The 16,452-nt window shown below is 51.4% G+C and overlaps 1 protein-coding gene, 1 long non-coding RNA gene and 1 other non-coding gene across 4 annotated transcripts in view; 2 read left to right on the plus strand and 1 right to left on the minus strand.

The window, feature by feature from the left end:
- The window catches only part of PNKD (PNKD metallo-beta-lactamase domain containing), a 76,357-nt gene that overhangs the window by 44,217 nt on the left and 15,688 nt on the right, over positions 1-16,452 (plus strand). Inside the window, exon 1 of one of the 2 annotated variants that reach the window (XM_054478521.2) lies at positions 8,072-8,427. The exons of the other annotated variant lie outside the window; for it this stretch is intronic. Within the exon in view, the coding sequence (XP_054334496.1) occupies positions 8,264-8,427 (164 nt within the window). The 5' untranslated portion in view covers positions 8,072-8,263. Of the gene's footprint in view, positions 1-8,071; positions 8,428-16,452 lie in introns of those variants that run through there. 2 annotated transcript variants of the gene reach the window in all.
- Positions 11,234-16,452, minus strand: part of LOC129031799 (uncharacterized) — a 31,316-nt gene continuing 26,097 nt past the window's right edge. Inside the window, exons 3-4 of the long non-coding RNA XR_008501129.1 lie at positions 12,798-12,953; positions 11,234-12,142 (exon numbers count right to left, since the gene is read on the minus strand). This is a non-coding gene — a long non-coding RNA (uncharacterized LOC129031799). The remainder of the gene's footprint in view (positions 12,143-12,797; positions 12,954-16,452) is intronic.
- Positions 13,576-13,676, plus strand: LOC129032304 (small nucleolar RNA U13). Its single transcript, XR_008501312.1, has one exon. It is a non-coding gene; the product is annotated as a small nucleolar RNA U13 (small nucleolar RNA).

Raw genomic sequence — 16,452 nt, forward strand, 5'->3', positions numbered from 1 at the left:
TTAAGTATATTTAAGTTCCTTATTTTTTTTTTTCTTTTTGAGAGAGTCTCACTCTGTCGCCCAGGCTGGAGTGCAACGGGGCGATCTCGGCTCACTGGAACCTCCACCTCCTGGGTTCAAGTGATTTCTTGTACCTCAGTGCCCAAGTAGCTAGGATTACAGATGCCTGCCACCGCGCCTGCTAATTTTTGTATTTTTGGTAGAGCCGGGGTTTTGCCACTTTGGACAGGCTGGCCTTGAACTCCTGGCCTCAAGTGATCCACCTGCTTCAGCCTCCCGAAGTGCTGGGATTCCAGGCATGAGCCACTGTGCCCGGCCAAGGTTTTCTTTCTTTCTTTCTTTCTTTCTCTCTCTCTCTCTCTCTTTCTTTCCTTCCTTCCTTCCTTCCTTCCTTCTTTCTTTCTTTCTTCCTTTCTTTTCTTTCTTTTTTGAGACAGTCTCGCTGTGTCACCAGGCTGGAATGCAGTGGCATGATCTCAGCTCACTGCGACGTCTGCCTCCCGGGTTCAAGCAATTCTCCTGCCCCAGCCTCCCAAGTAGCTGGGACTACAGGCACGCGCCACCACGCTCAGCTAATTTTTGTATTTTTAGTAGAGACAGGGTTTCACCATGTTGGCCAGTATGGTCTCGATCTCTTTGACCTCGTGATCCATCCGCCTCGGCCTCCCAAAGTACTGAGATTCCAGGCATGAGCCATGGCGCCCGGCCAAGGTTTTAAATTTTAAAGTAACTAAAACAGTAATTATTTCCCTTGTTAGGTCTTCTGTTGCTTTTTTCTGAATAAGGTATGCCTTTAAGGAATAATACGAATAATAAATGCCTTTAAGAATAACATACGCCTATTAAGGAAAATTAGAATGACGCATTTGTTATTTTTAGCTTTAGAAAATCCTCTGCTATCTAGATTGAACATGTCTTTCATTTTCTTCTAATTTTATGTGGTTTAATTTTATATCCTTAACCCTTTAATTCGGGTAGAATTTATTTTGGTGGATTCTGTGAGACACGAGTCTAAATTGCTCTTTTGTAAATAGCTAGTCACTCATCCATCATGTCTTTCCAGCATCATTAATATTCTGTTTCCCTCTGTCACTGTTAACTATTATTGCACTAATGCTGCATAAGAAGCCAATTCAAAACTCAGAAGCCTACAATCATAAGCATGTATCTCACTCACACATCTGTGGGCAGACTGAGCTTTAGCTGACTAGCTTGGGCTCTGCTGGGCTGGGTTGACTTCCAAGCTGTGAGTGGGATCCAGGTGGCTCCATGTGCCTTTCATCTCCCTTAGACCAGCAACATCAGTGGCGTGGGAAAATATACCTCGCCTCCACTGAAGTAGTGCACAGTCACGGGGTGAATGGTATGTTTATAGCAAGAGATGAAGAACTGGCAACTGAAATGCCATCTACCACACCTTTGGAGAGAGCCTTTCAGGAAACTAGATTGTGTTGAGATAAAGGCAGAACGGAGTCTAGAAAATGGCACAAGGTCAAGGGAAGATTTTTTTCGTTCTTTCTTTCTTTTTTTTTTTTTTTTTCTGAGACAGAGTCTCACTCTGTCACCCAGGCTGCTGGAGTGCAGTGGCACGATCTCAGCTCACTGCAACCTCCACCTCCCAGGTTCAAGCGATTCTCCTGCCTCAGCTTCCCAAGTAGCTGGGATTACAGGCTCCCGCCACTACATCCAGCTAATTTTTTGTATTTTTAGTAGAGACAGGGTTTCGCCTTGTTGCCCAGGTTGGTTTCGAACTCCTGAGCTCAGGCAGTCCACCTGCCTTGGCCTCCCAAAGTGCTGGGATTACAGGCGTGAGCCACTGTGCCCGGCCGGGAAGTTTTTAAGGCAGGGAGATACTGGAATTTGCTCTTAGGCTGAGGAAAATTGCAAAATGTGTAGAGGGGTAGGTAGTCACAGAAATTGTTTTCTCTAAGAAGGATATTTGTTGAAAGTAAAGGAAATGACGTTGGGGCTTGAGGTTTGGAATAACAACTGCAGATGAGATGGGGCCTCAGCAAAATGGAACTGCCAAGCACTGGTGTCAGGGGCTTGGGTTGGCCTGAACCATCGCAGCCGTGAGTCATGTGATACAGCAGTTTTCTTCAGTCCTGTCCATGAGGTAGGAGACTGTCAGGTTGGTTCAGGTAGGTCTGAAGGTTGGTAGGTTAAGGCTGGAGGCCAAGGGGGGTCAGGGGATCAGGAAGCTAACAGGTGGTAAGTAGTTCAAGGGATTGAGCCTAAGTTCAAATATAGGTGCAAGAGGGGCTGAAGGGCTGGAAGAAAACAAACTGCCTGAGGAGCTGGAACTGGGGCCCATGTGTACTGGGGATGGGAGGGGATCAGGGGAAAGGATATTGAATTTAGGTTTTCAGAGACAGAGAAGTTCCAGGTGAATCTAGGATGTGGCCATGTGAGCAAGCTGCTGAATTATGTTGAAGGCATTGGAATTGAAGTCAGGAACTGAGGTCAAGGCAGAGTTCAGAATCACCTATGCAAAATGCACACTCTTGGGCCCCAGCCAAACCTACTAAGTCTGAATCTCTTGGGGAGGGACCCAGAATTCCGTATTTTTACAGGCTCCCTGAGTGGTTCTTAGACTCCCTAACGCTTGAAAACTGCCACGCTATGAGGTTGAATGAGCCATGCTTGTTGGAATTACCTGATGGCAGGAATCAGGCAGGAAGACTAAAAACAGGTGTTGAAATCCTTAGAGAGTCTGGGCTGGATCAGTGTATGGGACTGATGAGGAGGGGTGGAAAGAAGTTTGTACATAAGTCAGGAAGAGCAATGGTCTTGACCTGGGCAATTACTAGTGCATTCCTTTCCAACCTGGAGACAATGTAGGAGACTAAAGGCTTCCACTGCAGAAGGCAGGGCAGTGAGAGAGAAGGAAGGGAATAGAAGACAGGGGTCATATTCAGTCCAGACAGGCTGGGAGCTCTGTGAGAAGGCAAAGGATGTTGGGGAAGGATTTGTTTCCAACCAAACCAGCGTTCTGCAGGGTACAGCAAAATGGCTCAGAGGAGAGTCCATGAGAAAATGGTCCATGAGGGAAAGTGAGCTTTGGTTGGGGATAACAGATGAGGGGATGGACTGGGCTAAACAGAGGCCAAATTATCCCAGTCACCACTTCTGCACTGGGTTCACTTTTCTAAACTGAACTAATTTCTCCAGCCAGGTCTGACAAGATGTCTCTTTTCTCTAACATTTAAACAGCTCCAGCCATCTCAGCTCCTTCATGATTGTTTCGTCATCATCACCATCATCATTGTCATCATCATCATCATTGTCATCATCATCATCATCACCAGTGATTTCCTGAATGCCAGCCAAGCACCAATCATCAAGCTTGAGCCACGGTGCAAAGATGGAGGCAGGCTCTCCATTCTAAGGGAACCTCTCAGGCCAGTAGGGAAGGCAAGATTCAGACACCAGGGACAGGCAGCCTGGGATGACAGGTGGAACAAGGAGGAGACACAAGAACCCCCACCCCAACCCAGGAACCCACATCACAGGCCAGACCTGCATGACCGCCAGGCACCCAACTCGGGTTATGAAGGTGTCTGTCCTAAGAGAGTGGCAGAGGCAAACTTTAGCCTTGGCAGTGCCCCTCAAGCTGCTCAGGGGAGGAGTCGCGGCCAAAGCCCTGGAGTGCATGGGTTCTTTAGCCGTGGCTCTCCTGCAGCTTCCTCTGATATTATGAAGTGCCTGCCGCCACCAGGCTTGTTCTGACTCCCTTACATGATCCACCTTTCTGAGTGGGGTTTGGCTTCTGTACAGCTCTTCTGTGGGCACTGAGCCCACTAGTCAGAACAAGAGGGCTCCAGTCTCCCGACAGTCACAGTGCTTGGTGGCAAAACATAAATTGTCATTCATTCATGCCTTGTTTCTATCATTCACTCATTCATTCAGCAGATACTTAACTGAACACCTGCTCTGGGCCAGGTATTATTCACACCACTGGGAATACAGTGGTGCCAACACAGGTCCCTCCCTGACTTCATGGGGCTAACATTCCAGTGGGAGTAACAGAAAAGATCCACAAAATAACATCACGTTGTGAAAAGTGCTATGAAAGTGAAGGACGTAAGCACAGTAACAATAGTAATAGAGAGCGAGGAGGTGGTGAGCAAAGGCCTCACAGAGGGGCTAACATTTTTTCTTTAATTTGATGTATAACTTACATATGGTAAAGTGCACAAATCTTTTGTTTTTCTTTTGTTTTTCTTTTTTTTTTTTTTTTGAGACGGAGTCTCGCTCTGTCACCCAGGCTGGAATGCAATGGTGTGATCTCGGTTCACTGCAACCTCCGCCTCCCGGGTTCAAGTGACTCTCCTGCCTCAGCCTCCCGGGTAGCTGAGACAACAGGCTTGTGCCACCATACCCGGCTAATTTTTGTATTTTTAGTAGAGACGGAGTTTCACTATGTTGGCCAGGCTGGTCTCGAACTCCTGACCTTGTGATCTGCCCTCATCAGCCTCCCAAAGTGTTGGGATTACAGGCGTGAGCCACTGCGCCTGGCCATGCACAAATCTTTAATGTACAACTTGGTGAGTTTTTCAGTTTGCATATGTCAGACTTTCTCAACCTCTGTACTGCAGACATTGGGGCCATTTGTCCTGGGGACTGTCTTTCTTGTTTGTCTTTTTTTTTTTTTTTTTGAGATGGAGTCTCACTTTGTCACCCAGGCTGGAGTGCTGTGGCATGATCTTGGCTCACTGCAACCTCCGCCTCTTAGGTTCAAGCAGTTCTCCTGCCTCAGCCTCCTGAGTAGCTGGGATTACAGGCGCACGCCACCATACCTGGCTAATTTTTGTATTTTTAGTAGAGACGGGGTTTCACTATGTTGGTCAGGCTGGTCTCGAACTCCTGACCTCGTGCTCTGCCCACCTCAGCCTCCCAAAGTACTGGGATTACAGGCGTGAGCTATCCCGCCCGGCCCTGTCTAGTGTATTATAGGATGTTTAGCAGCATCCCTGGCCTCTACCCACTAAATGTCAGTAACATTCCTCCCCACACAGTTGTGACCATCAAAAATGTCCCCAGACATTGCCATATATCTTCTGGGAGGCGAAATCGCCACTGTTGAAAGCCTCTGGTATATGTCGTGTACCAGACATATGGTATATGTCAGCTCAAGATACAGGTTATTTCTACATGGAGGGGTTGGCGTTTGAGCTGACACCCAACAGCTACGAAGCTGCCCTCAATTCAGAGAACTGAGGAAGGAATGTTCCAAGGGGAGGGAGCATGGTCAAAGGCCCTGACGTGGGAATGAGCGTGGCACATTTGAGGAAGTGTGGCTGGTCCGTGGTGACAAGGGAATGGCATCTGAGGAGGCTGAAGAGACAGGCTGGGCCCTATCGAGCAGGGGCTTTGTGGAATATGGTTAGGAGTTTGACATTTCAAAGAACGTTTGTGAGTATTTAATATGTACCTGACACTATGCCAGACACTGGAGAGTTGAAGATGAATAAATTAAATCCTTGGCCCTACTCTTTTTTGCTTTTATTACTATTTTTAATTGACACACAATAATGGTAAATATTTATGGGGCACAGTGTGATAGTTTGATACATGTATATAATGCGTAATGATCAAATCAAGGTAATTAGCATATCCATCACCTCAAACATTGATCATTTCTTTGTGCTGGGAACATTCAAAGTCTGCTCTTCTAGCTATTTGAAAATATGCAGGCCAGTGCCCGTGGCTCATGCCTGGAGTCCCAACTACCCAGGAGGCTGAAGCGGGAGGATTGCTTGAACCCTGGAGTTTGAGGCTGTGGTGAGCTATAATCATGCCACTGCACTCCAGCCTGAGTGATAGAGTGAGACCCTGTCTCTATTTTTAAAAAAAGGTATGAATAAGACCCAGAGTTGGCACAAAAGGGGACATGCTTAAGCCCATGAAGGAGCTGGGAGGGTTCAAGAAGAGCTTTCTTGGAGAGACCACACCCAATTTGAGTCTTTGGGGAACAAAGGATAAATGGCACTCCATGCAGAAGGCACAGTATGTGCAAAGGCATGGGGATGTGAAACAATATGGTAGCTTGAGACAATACCTAAGTAGTTAGGTATTCTAGGGTATAAAGTGCAGGAGAGGGGTAATCATAAGGCATCAGCCTGGATGGGATAGAAAATTCTTATGGCAGAGGAGGTGAAACTAAAGCCAACTTGCAGCAGACATTAGAAGTCTTCCAGAACATTCTAAGGGTGGGGTTACGGCTCCCTGGGCCTGCATGAGTCCCCTAAAACACACACCCTCACTCCTTTTCCCAGTCCCGCCTTGACTCCCTATGTTTCATCAAACATATCTTGGATTTATTATCTATAATCTTGTTAATTGTGTGGCTTGAGATTTAGAATTTGGTCATCTCTGTTCTCTGCAAGCTCATGCTTGAGCATGCATTTCCTGTTTCAGATTACAGGACTGCATTTTAATTTCTCAATAGAATGCCTGATATAGCCTTACCTGGCACAGCCTTACCTGCAGAAAGATGTGTGCACAATGACTTTTGATGATGCCCCATGATCCTTCACTTTGCATGTACAGACACAGACTTGGAGATGCAAACTCCTGCATCCTACAAGGGCCATCTGCAAATTGGCTTATCAGTTTTCTTACTCCTCTGCCTCCTCTGCAGTACCAGCCCTTTATATGCCAGGCACTGAGAAGCAACCTAATTACAGGCGAGGAGACAGGGAGGGAGCAGGCCATAGGCTCTGTCCCTCAAGATGTACCCACATAGGAGAAACTCCATGTCTGTCTGGGTTTTCTGGATTAAACCCAGATTCAGGTATTGGAATTACAATTCAGTTTGAAGATAATTTAACATATCCCTCCCAGAACCTGCCAGTAGCAGCAGAGGTGAGCTTGACTTTTTTTTTTTTTTTTTTTTTTGAGACGGAGTCTCGCCCTGTCACCTAGGCTGAGCTTGACTCTTTTTTTTTTTTTTGAGCCGGAGTCTTGGTCTTGTTGCCCAGGCTAGAGTGCAATGGCACGATCTCGACTCACCGCAACTTCTGCCTCCTGGGTTCAAGCAATTCTCCTGTCTCAGCCTCCCGAGTAGCTAGGATTACAGGCAGGCGCCACCATACCTGGCTAATTTTGTATTTTTAGTAAAGATGGGGTTTCTCCATGTTGGTCAAGCTGGTCTTGAACTCCCGACCTCACGTGATCCGCCCCCCTCGGCCTCCCAAAGTGCTGGGATTACAGGCGTGAGCCACCGTTGCCGAGCTTGACTAGAGCATTTCCTTCCCTTCCTGTCCTGGGTCAGAGCTAGGGCTGGAGCCAAAACAAGCCCAGCCCTGGCTCCTGTGCCTAAATTTGTAGATTTCACCACCACCACGCCGGCCCTCACACCTGCTTCCATTCCAGGGACCTTAACAACTTCTAGAATCCATCAGGAGGGCAGCAGTAGGGAGCTGGGAACGGTGATGTGGAAATCGCCCTGGGTTTGGGAGTGGGAATGCCCCAGCCCTAGGCCCCTCTGTGCTACATATTCTAGGTCATGTTGCTCCTCCAGAGCTTGTGTGGCCTCTTCCTATCCTTCAGGGCAGGATTTATATGTCATCTGCTGGGGAGGCCCTCCCCCATCTAAGCTGGCCCTCTCTGTGCTCCATATCATTGTCCCCTCCTTGACTTCCTTTCGCAATTTATCACGCGCATATGTATGTGTGTGCATAAACAGATATAATTTTGTTTGCTTGCTTATTTGGTTCGTCTCCTCACTAGATTCCGGACTGTGGGCTCCAGGAATGCAGACGGTGTGCCTTTGACCCTTGCATCCTCCTCAGAGCCTGGCAGAGTGCCAAGTACATAGGAGGAGCTAGAAGAGTAATTCGGCGAATGAATAAATCCATGAATGGCAGCTGACCCAGATGATCTCTCAGGTTTCTGCCAGTTGAGAAAGTGTAGCCCTGGACGGGGAGGCGGGCGGGGCGAACTGCGAGCTCCTACCCCTTCCCAGGGCTCAGGCGACTGTGGACCCCGATCAGCGCAGGCTCGCGGCCCGCTGTGGCCCCGCCTCCTGGCCTCCAGCCGGGGGCGGAGCCAGGCCGCCCCCCAAGCCGGGTGGCCTTCGGGGTGCTTGCCCGGCTGGAGGTGGTAAGGGGGCAGGTCCAAAGGAGAGGTCAATGGGCGGGGCGGGGCCACAACGCCCCCACGTCCCGAGCCGGCCGGCAGGTTCCCCGCCGGGGGCCGGGGCCGGGCCGTTGCCTAGCAACGCCGAGCCCCGCCCGGCCGGCTCGCGCCTGCCCCCAGCATGGCTTGGCAGGACTGGCCCGCGGCGTGGCAGTGGGTCGCCGGCTGCTGGCTCTTCCTCGTCCTTGTCCTCGTCCTACTTGTGAGCCCCCGCGGCTGCCGAGCGCGGCGGGGCCTCCGCGGTCTGCTCATGGCGCACAGCCAGCAGCTGCTCTTCCGAATCGGGTTAGTGCCCGGGCTCCGAAGCGTGCGGGCTCGGGAGGCGGGATAGCTGGGAGAGGGGACTGGGAGGCGGGGGCCGGAGCTGGGGGTGGGCGTGGCGGTTAGGACGGGGCTTGGTCTAAGGGAAGAGGGATCGAGGAGACGGACTGGAGAAGCCACTGAGTTGGGGGGCCTGAGGGAGTTGGGGGGCTGGACAATTGGGATAAGCTGGGGAAGGAGGATCGGAGAGGCGGGCCAGGGTGGCCACGGAAGGGGGCGTGAAAGGACATCTGGAGAAAAGTGCCACAGAAGGGGCTGGAGACCAGGACGCTGGACAGGGGGATAGTGCAGGAGCCAGGGCTGGGAAGACTGTCCCTGTTCGGGGGTGAGGTCAGCAGATGCCCGGGCTCCGATGGCAAGTGCCGGAGAGAAGGAATGCCTCCCACCGTCTGACATTTAAAACTGTCAACTCCTTTCGTATGTCCTTGTCCCACTCCCCAGCACCCAACTCCTCACCAGTCAAGTTAGGTTCTTCTGTCCCAAGCAAGAGTCCCAACCCTGTTGGATTCCAGTATGTCCCTTTCCTTCTAACCAAAGCCTGGCCCGTGTAGAAGCCCCAGGCTGTGAAATCGGACCCAACGGACTCTGCCCGCTTTTCCAGTGATTTGTCTCCATCGACCCTCCCCCTCTCACTCTGCCCTCCTGCCTCCCTCTACCCCTTCCTTCCTGGCCCCAGGGGAGGGTGGTGACTAGCAAGTACTGTTCAGCCCCAGGGACACTGAGAGGCAGGGAAGAAGACAGGCCTCCGAGGGCCCCTGTCCCCTTCCTACTACCAGCCTGGCCATGGGTCAGGACCTCAAGCCCCAGTTTAGGGACAGTAATGTTGGGGATGGGAATTGTGAGAGCCCTGGCCACAGGCCAGGTTGTGGGGAGAGCCTAAGCCTGGGAATTTCCCGAGCTTCCGAGCAGACATTGTGCCATTCACCCTCTCCTCCCCAGACCACCCCACACGCCCAGAAGCTTCAGGCCCAGGATTCCACTCACAGCCTAAGAAATGGAGATATAAAGGCAGGAAAACTAGAAAAACACGGTGCTGGAGGGTGGGGTGGGGATCTTGTGTTTGTGCCTTTTGGGGCATTCACATCTCTGATATCCTAAACCTTGGTCGTAGTTTAGATAATGCGCCAAGTAAGTTACCATTGCTCTGCACGTTGCATTAAAATAATGAGATTGAAAAATATTTAGGCCAGGCGCGGTGGCTCACGCCTGTAATCCCAGCACTTTGGGAGGCTGAGGTGGGTGGCTCTCCTGAGGTCAGGAGTTCGAGACCGGCCTGGTCAACATGGTGAAACGCCATCTCTACTAAAAGTACAAAAATTAGCTGGGCACGATGGTGAGCGCCTGTAATCCCAGCTACTCAGGAGGCTGAGGCAGGAGAATTGCTTGAAGCCGGGAGGGGGAGGTTGCAGTAAGCCGAGATCACGGCCATTGCACTCCAGCCTGGGTGACAGAGTGAGACTCCATCTCAAAAAACAAAAAAAAAGAAAAAGAAAAAAAAATCCCAAATATGAAGGTATCTAAATAATTTTTTCTTTTCTTTTTTTTTTTTTTTGAGACGGCGTCTCGCTCTGTCGCCCAGGCTGGAATGCAATGGCGTGATCTCGGCATGGTGAAACAGGGTTTCACCGTGTTGGTCAGGCTGGTTGCAAACTCCTGACCTCATGATCTGCCCACCTCGGCCTCCCAAAGTGCTGGGATTACAGGCGTGAGCCACCGCACCCGGCCTTTTTTTTTTTTTTTTTTGAGACAAGCTTTTGCTCTGTCCCCTAGGCTGGAGTGGTGCAGTGGCACAATCTCAGCTCACCGCAACCTCCGCCTCCAGGGTTCAAGCAATTCTCCTGCCTCAGCCTCCTGAGTAGCTGCGACTACAGGCATCTGCCACCACATCCAGCTAATTTTTGTATTTTCAGTAGAGACAGGGTTTCACCGTGTTGGTCAGGCTGGTCTTCAACTCCTGACCTCATAATCTGCCCGCCTTGGCCTCCCGAAGTGCTGGGATTACAGGTGGGAGCCATTGCACCCGGCCCATATTTGGGATTTTTAATGAAAACATTTTCTCCCCACAAAATTTCTGGGAATTTTACAGCCTTATCTGGGGAAAGATTTTTAAATCTACTTCTAGCTTTCAAAATTAGTAAGTTTGAGGTCATACAAATGGCCTGAGGAAGTGGAAAATAGAAGTTTCCATAAGGAACTGGAATCAGAATTCCTGAGATCAGAATGCCAGGATCACTATCTCAGAATCTTGAGAGTGTGGGTATGCCTGGAACTTGAGACTTGGGATTTTACAAATCTCCAAAACTCTAATCATTGGAGAGCTTCTTCAAAATGCAGTATTTCTACAGGCTTTCCTGTGTCTGGATTTCAAGGTTGCTTTGGAATCCACTCCTCAAATTTGCAGAGAGAAGGGTGTCAGAAGGGTGCCTGGAGTCAGAATTCCAGACCCTGCTCCTCATAGTCTGGGAAACAATCAGTCCAGTCCCCAGGGGGAGATGCTGCTGGCTGCTAGAAGGGAAAGGGGATATTTGCAGGAAACTGTAGGGGGGAAATGGGCAGGTGTTGGTGCTAGGGGTGCCTCCAGGAAGGATGGGGAGGGAGGGGGAATGGGATGGAACAGGACATGATGGGGATGGGGAGGGCACATGCGCTACCGACCTGAAGGTGTGGCTGGGAGGATCACAAATAGAGGATTCTATTGGGGGTGGAAAGGAAATGATGGAAACACCAGGCTCACCGGGAGGAGAGCTGTTGGCCATGTTATCATTAATAATCATCATCCCTGGTGTTTGGCAATTTTATAAAAGGCTGTCCTTAACCATAACTACAATTGTCTTAGGATGAGGATAACTGAGCACAGTGGCCACAGGCGAAACTGATGTGAGACACATGCATCTGGGGCTCTGTGGGGCCTGGGAGACAGTGTGGATAGTAGCAAAGTACATAGCATGTGGGGTCGAACAAATCTACTTTTGCATCCTAGCTTTGTTGCTTAGTAGCCATGTGACCTTGGACAAATAACTTCTCTGTGCCTTGGTTGTTTGCATCTATAAAGTGGGGTTGGGGATGCCTACCTCGTAGGGCTCCTGTGAAGATCAAATGAAACTGCACCTAGAATACACAGGGCCTGGCTCTAAGAGAGTGTTCAGGAAATGTTAGCAGGTGTTCTTGATGTGGCCTAGAGTTGAGTGGGAGAGTATCTATGGCCCTGTGTCCTCCTGGAGCTTCCTTACTTAATTCCACCCCTGTCTTCCAAGCCTGTCCTACCCCCCATCCAGCAGGAAACTCCGTATGCCTTCATTCAGCCAGGGAACACCTAGCTGCCCTGGGTAAGGACTGTGGGTTCCCAGATATGAACAGGTTCTGATCGCTGTTCTGCAGGGAAGGGGAAAGCACAGGTGAACAGATATAAACAAGGGCCCAAACCCGGGAGGAGGCAGGCCGTGGCAAGCTCCCCAGAAGCAGCACGATACACCTGGGGAGTCAGATCAGGAATGTGGGACTCCCCGGTGTGTGCCCCCTGCTTCATGCCTCAGTTGCCCTTTTGCCTTCTTAGGGGTAGTGGTGGGGGTTTTGCAGAACAGAGTCTTGAGGAGAGCCTCTGTCTGCAGAGGGGAGACGAATAGGACACAGGCAGGTCTGGGAGGGTCTTGCAGAGCCGAGGAGGTGGGTAGCAGCTGGCCTGTGGGGAAAGCCAGTCCTAGTGACAGACTTCCCTCCCTGACCAAGCCCCCTCTCCATTCCTAGGCATAGAAGGTTCTTCCTGACCCTGGCAACCCTCTCTGGGACGGACCTAGCTTGCTCTACTTCTGCAAGAGGAAAGCCGTTATCTGGGGCCAATGCGTCCCACTGGCTTGATTTCAAGAGTGGCAGGAGCCTGATGGGAGGGTCCTTGAGTGAATCCTCCCAGCCCCCTGAATGAGGCCAGGTAGATGCAGTGAGCTGGGCTATCCATGTCGCAGCCTGGCAGGAGGGGAGCAGGATCCTTTTCCTTTCTGGGGCCTGTGGGACTGTGGAGAACTGCGGCCAGAGCACCCACAGCAGCCTCATGCCTCCCTGCTGTTCTCTGCTCTCCCCACTGACACAGCTTCCCCCTGCTGCCTGGTTGGTCTTCAAAGTGTGGCTCTGAGCAAATTTCCCTTCTGCAAGCCACATTGCCGACAGTATGGAGCCACGCCCCTCGCCCAGGCCTTTGCAGCCCTCCCACACCCCCCACAGACCTGCCCAGTTTCATCTCCCCCAGGCCTGAGCTGTTCCTGCACTTCTGTCTGACCTGTCCTGCCTTCCTTCCTCCCTACATCTCTACTGTCAAATTCTGTTGCATCTTCAAAGCTCACCTTCAAAGGTACCCAGAATGTGAACACTTCTCCCTGCCTCCACTGCCACCACTCTGGGCCAGCCAGGAGAATCACTTGAACCCAGGAGGCAGAGGTTGCAGTGAGCCGAGATTGCGCTATTGCACTCCAGCCTGGGTGATAAGAGTGAAACTCCATCTCAAAAAAAAAAAAGAAAAAAAGAAACTGTTATTTACGTCAGGAATGGGTTACTTCTCTGCTCAAACTCCTCCAGCGAGTTCCCACCTCTCTCATGAAGTCCAAGTCCATTCGAAGAGTGGCTTCAGGGCCCTCTGTGACCTGCCCATCCTTACCACATCTTTTAGCACCCTTCAGCCTGTTCCTCTGCCTCAGCCACAGCTGGTGGCCTCTCCACGGTGCTTCAGTCCTAGCTCAGAGGTCTGGGCTAATTCTGTTTCTGCCGGTTGTAATCCCAGGCCTCAAATACACCAAGACAACCCTACCATCAGGCCTTTCTGTGGCTCCACATGGCTTGCTGCCTCACTTCCTTCAGGTCTCTGCTCAAATTTTGCCTTATTTGAGAGCCCTGCCCTGATCACCCCGCATAAAAATAGCACCACCCCCACCCCTGCACCCTGTCCCCTCTCTGGCTTTATGTTCCCCCTAGTTCACATCACCATGGGACACACTAAATGTTGATTGTTTTTCTCCCTCAACCAGAATATGGCTACACAGGGGGAGAAACTTTGTTCAAGACTGTATCCCAGATTCCAGAACAGTGCCTGGCACCTAGGTGGCCCTTACTAAATGCCTCTGAATGATCCTTTTGTAATTCCTAAGTATGATTGGGTTTTCACACGCATAGGTAAGATGCGCCTCCCTCAAACCTTCTGATGATGTCAGCACGGTATCCGTCTGATGTGAAAGAAAAAAAGTTTCTGAATGAATGCATGCGTGCATGAGTAAATGAATGAAAAGCTTGGCTCAGGTGCCCTTTTCTCCATGAAGCCTGCCCGGCCTCCTCAGTCAAAATGAACCTCTGTCTCCAGACCGCCCCCAGCACTGTCTTCCCTCTTCGAGCTTCCCGTGCGCATTCTTGCTTATACTGGAGTTAGGTGTTCACAGATCGGACTTCTGGCTGCTCTCTGTGTTCCTAAGGGGTCTTGGGGCCGGGCGCAGTAGCTCACGCCTGTAATCCCAGCACTTTGGGAGGCCAAGGCGGGCGGATCTCTTGAGGCCAAGAGTTTGAGACCAGCCTGGTCAACATGGCGAAACCCCATCTCTACTAAAAGATACAAAAATTAACTGGGCATGGTCACACACCCCTGTAATCCCAACTACTCAGGAGGCTGAGGCAGGAGAATCGATTCAAACTGGGAGGCGGAGGTTGCAGCGAGTGGAGATCGTGCCACTGCACTCCAGCCTGGACGACAGAGCAAGACTCTGTGTCAAAACAAACAATCAAGCAAAAACTAAGGGGCCTTGGAGCAGACCTGGCTCCACTAGAACCCTGTGTCCTTGGTGGCCCTCTGGGACCCTCAGGCCTAGCTCAGGGAGCATGATCGAATCAGGAAGGCCTGGGATTGGGATGAGCGAGGAGGGAAGGGGAAAGCCACAAGAAACAAACCAAAACTAACCAAAGCCCAGAGCCCTTGGCGGGCAGGTGGCCTGGGATTACACCCATGGAGACAGAACTAGCCAAGGCCTCCCAGCCAGGGCTGAGACACCATGGAGAGGCCACCAGGTCTTACTGTGCTTCTGGTCCTAGCCAAGAGCCCTCAGCAGCCCCTCCCCTTCCGTCAGTGACAGATGGGCGTCCTCTGAAGAGGGCTGTGAAGTCTGGGGAAGAACCCGTCCTGGGGTGGGCAGGGCAATGGCAGACCCTGACCCGGGGATCTCCTGTTTTGACCACGGAGCAGCCCTGTCCCTCTCCTGCGCATGAGGAAGTCCCCGCGCCCCCAGGCATGCTGGCAACTTCGGGAAACCCTTACCCTCAAGGGCTTTTTAGCTGTCTTGTTATCTTCTTCAGTTTCCTCAGTTTTGAGAATGCACAAAACATGGAGCTGCTCTCTGCATTCCTGAGGGGCCTCTGAGCAGACCTCGGGTCCCATAGAACCCTGTGTCCTGGTGGCCCCCCAGGTCCCTCAGCTCTCAGACAGGCACTTTCAGTTCCGTTTCATTAGGAGTGCCCTGTCGTTGGTGAGATGCAGAGCCTGGGCAGTCTGGGTCCTGAGGACATGAAGGGAGAAGCCAGAACAGTCCCCGGCCAGGGCCCCACTACCAGCCTGAGCTTGCCTGTTGGGTCCCAGTGGAGTCTGGGGCCCTGTGGGATCGGGGGGCCATTTAAGGGGTGCAGGAGGAAGGGAGGAGTCAAGGCAGGTGACTCTGGCAATAGGGGCTTTCCAGATCATTCTGTGAGAGGCAGAGCCCCTGTTATGCTGCTCCCCTACCCTCCACCCTCCCTCCTACTCCTCCTGGCCTGAGGCCAGCCCTGGGCCCAGCTGGGACAGAGGCTTGAAAACCTTCAGGCTTCTCTCAGTGCTGCCCAGGATGGTGAAATGGCCCCACAGAGGAGAGAAGAAGAGCTTCATTGTGTGTTTTCCACTGTGTGCCAGAGGGAGGGGTGTCTGGGAGGGCAGTGGCTCACTGTCCCCAGCTGTCCCACATTGCCTCCCATGGGGCTGGAGGCTCACATTCAGATACCAGAGACACCAACTGCTGGCTCACTGAGGCAAGGAGTGGAAGGTGCACTTTGACCCTACGCTGGAGGTGCTGGCACTGTCTGCAGCTGTAACCCCACAGGGAGGGTCCCTTGGGGCAGCTCCTACTTGCCCAGGCCGGCTGCTTCCCATCTTGCAGAATGGTTTTTCTGCCTCCCACCTAAGTTGCAGAGGACCAATTAGGAAACTTTATTTTCTTTTTGGTGAGGTGATGATGGGTAGTTCCTGTCCCCAGAACTGCTGAATCAAAATCTAGGAAGAGGGAGGGGGAGAAGAAGGTCAGAATCTTCTTGTTTAACCAGCACCCCCAGATCATTCTAATATAGATGGGCCAAGGCCCATCTTAGAGAAGCACTGTCCTACATCCCAGCTTGCTGACTGTGCCTGGGAAACCCATGGAGAGAGTATGAACCCACATCTGGGCCTAGGGCATCAGTATTTTCTTGTGAGTCACATGAACTTACTGGCCCAGGATGCAAGGGAGCACTCAATTTGACAGAAAGGGAAACTGAGGTTAGGGGAGTGAGTTCCTGCTTCTTGCCTCCAGCAACAGAAGAAGCCGTATCTCTGGTAATGGCTTAAGAAACCAGGGGCCATAACATGGGGCAGTGACATCCTGGGAAGGTGGGGTGGGGGTGATTGGAGACAGAAGGGCACAGGTTCCAGCCTGGCATGGTGGCTGATGCCTGTAATCCCAGCACTTTGGGAGGCTGAGGCGGGTGGATCACCTGAGGTCAGGAATTCAAGACCAGCCTGGCCAACATAGTGAAACCTGTCTCTACTAAAAATACAAAAAAAATAGCTGGGTGTGGTGGTGAGCACCTGTAATCCCAGCTACTTCGGGAGGCTGAGGCAGGAGAATCGCTTGAACCCGGGAGGCAGCGGTTGCAGTGAGCTGAGATCGTGCCATTGCACTCCAGCCTGGGCAACAAGAGTGAAGTTCTGTCTCAAAAAAAAATATATATATATACAGGACT

The sequence above is a fragment of the Pongo pygmaeus genome, chromosome 11, assembly GCF_028885625.2.
Source record: "Pongo pygmaeus isolate AG05252 chromosome 11, NHGRI_mPonPyg2-v2.0_pri, whole genome shotgun sequence".
In the NCBI taxonomy this organism is placed as follows: Eukaryota; Metazoa; Chordata; class Mammalia; order Primates; family Hominidae; genus Pongo; species Pongo pygmaeus.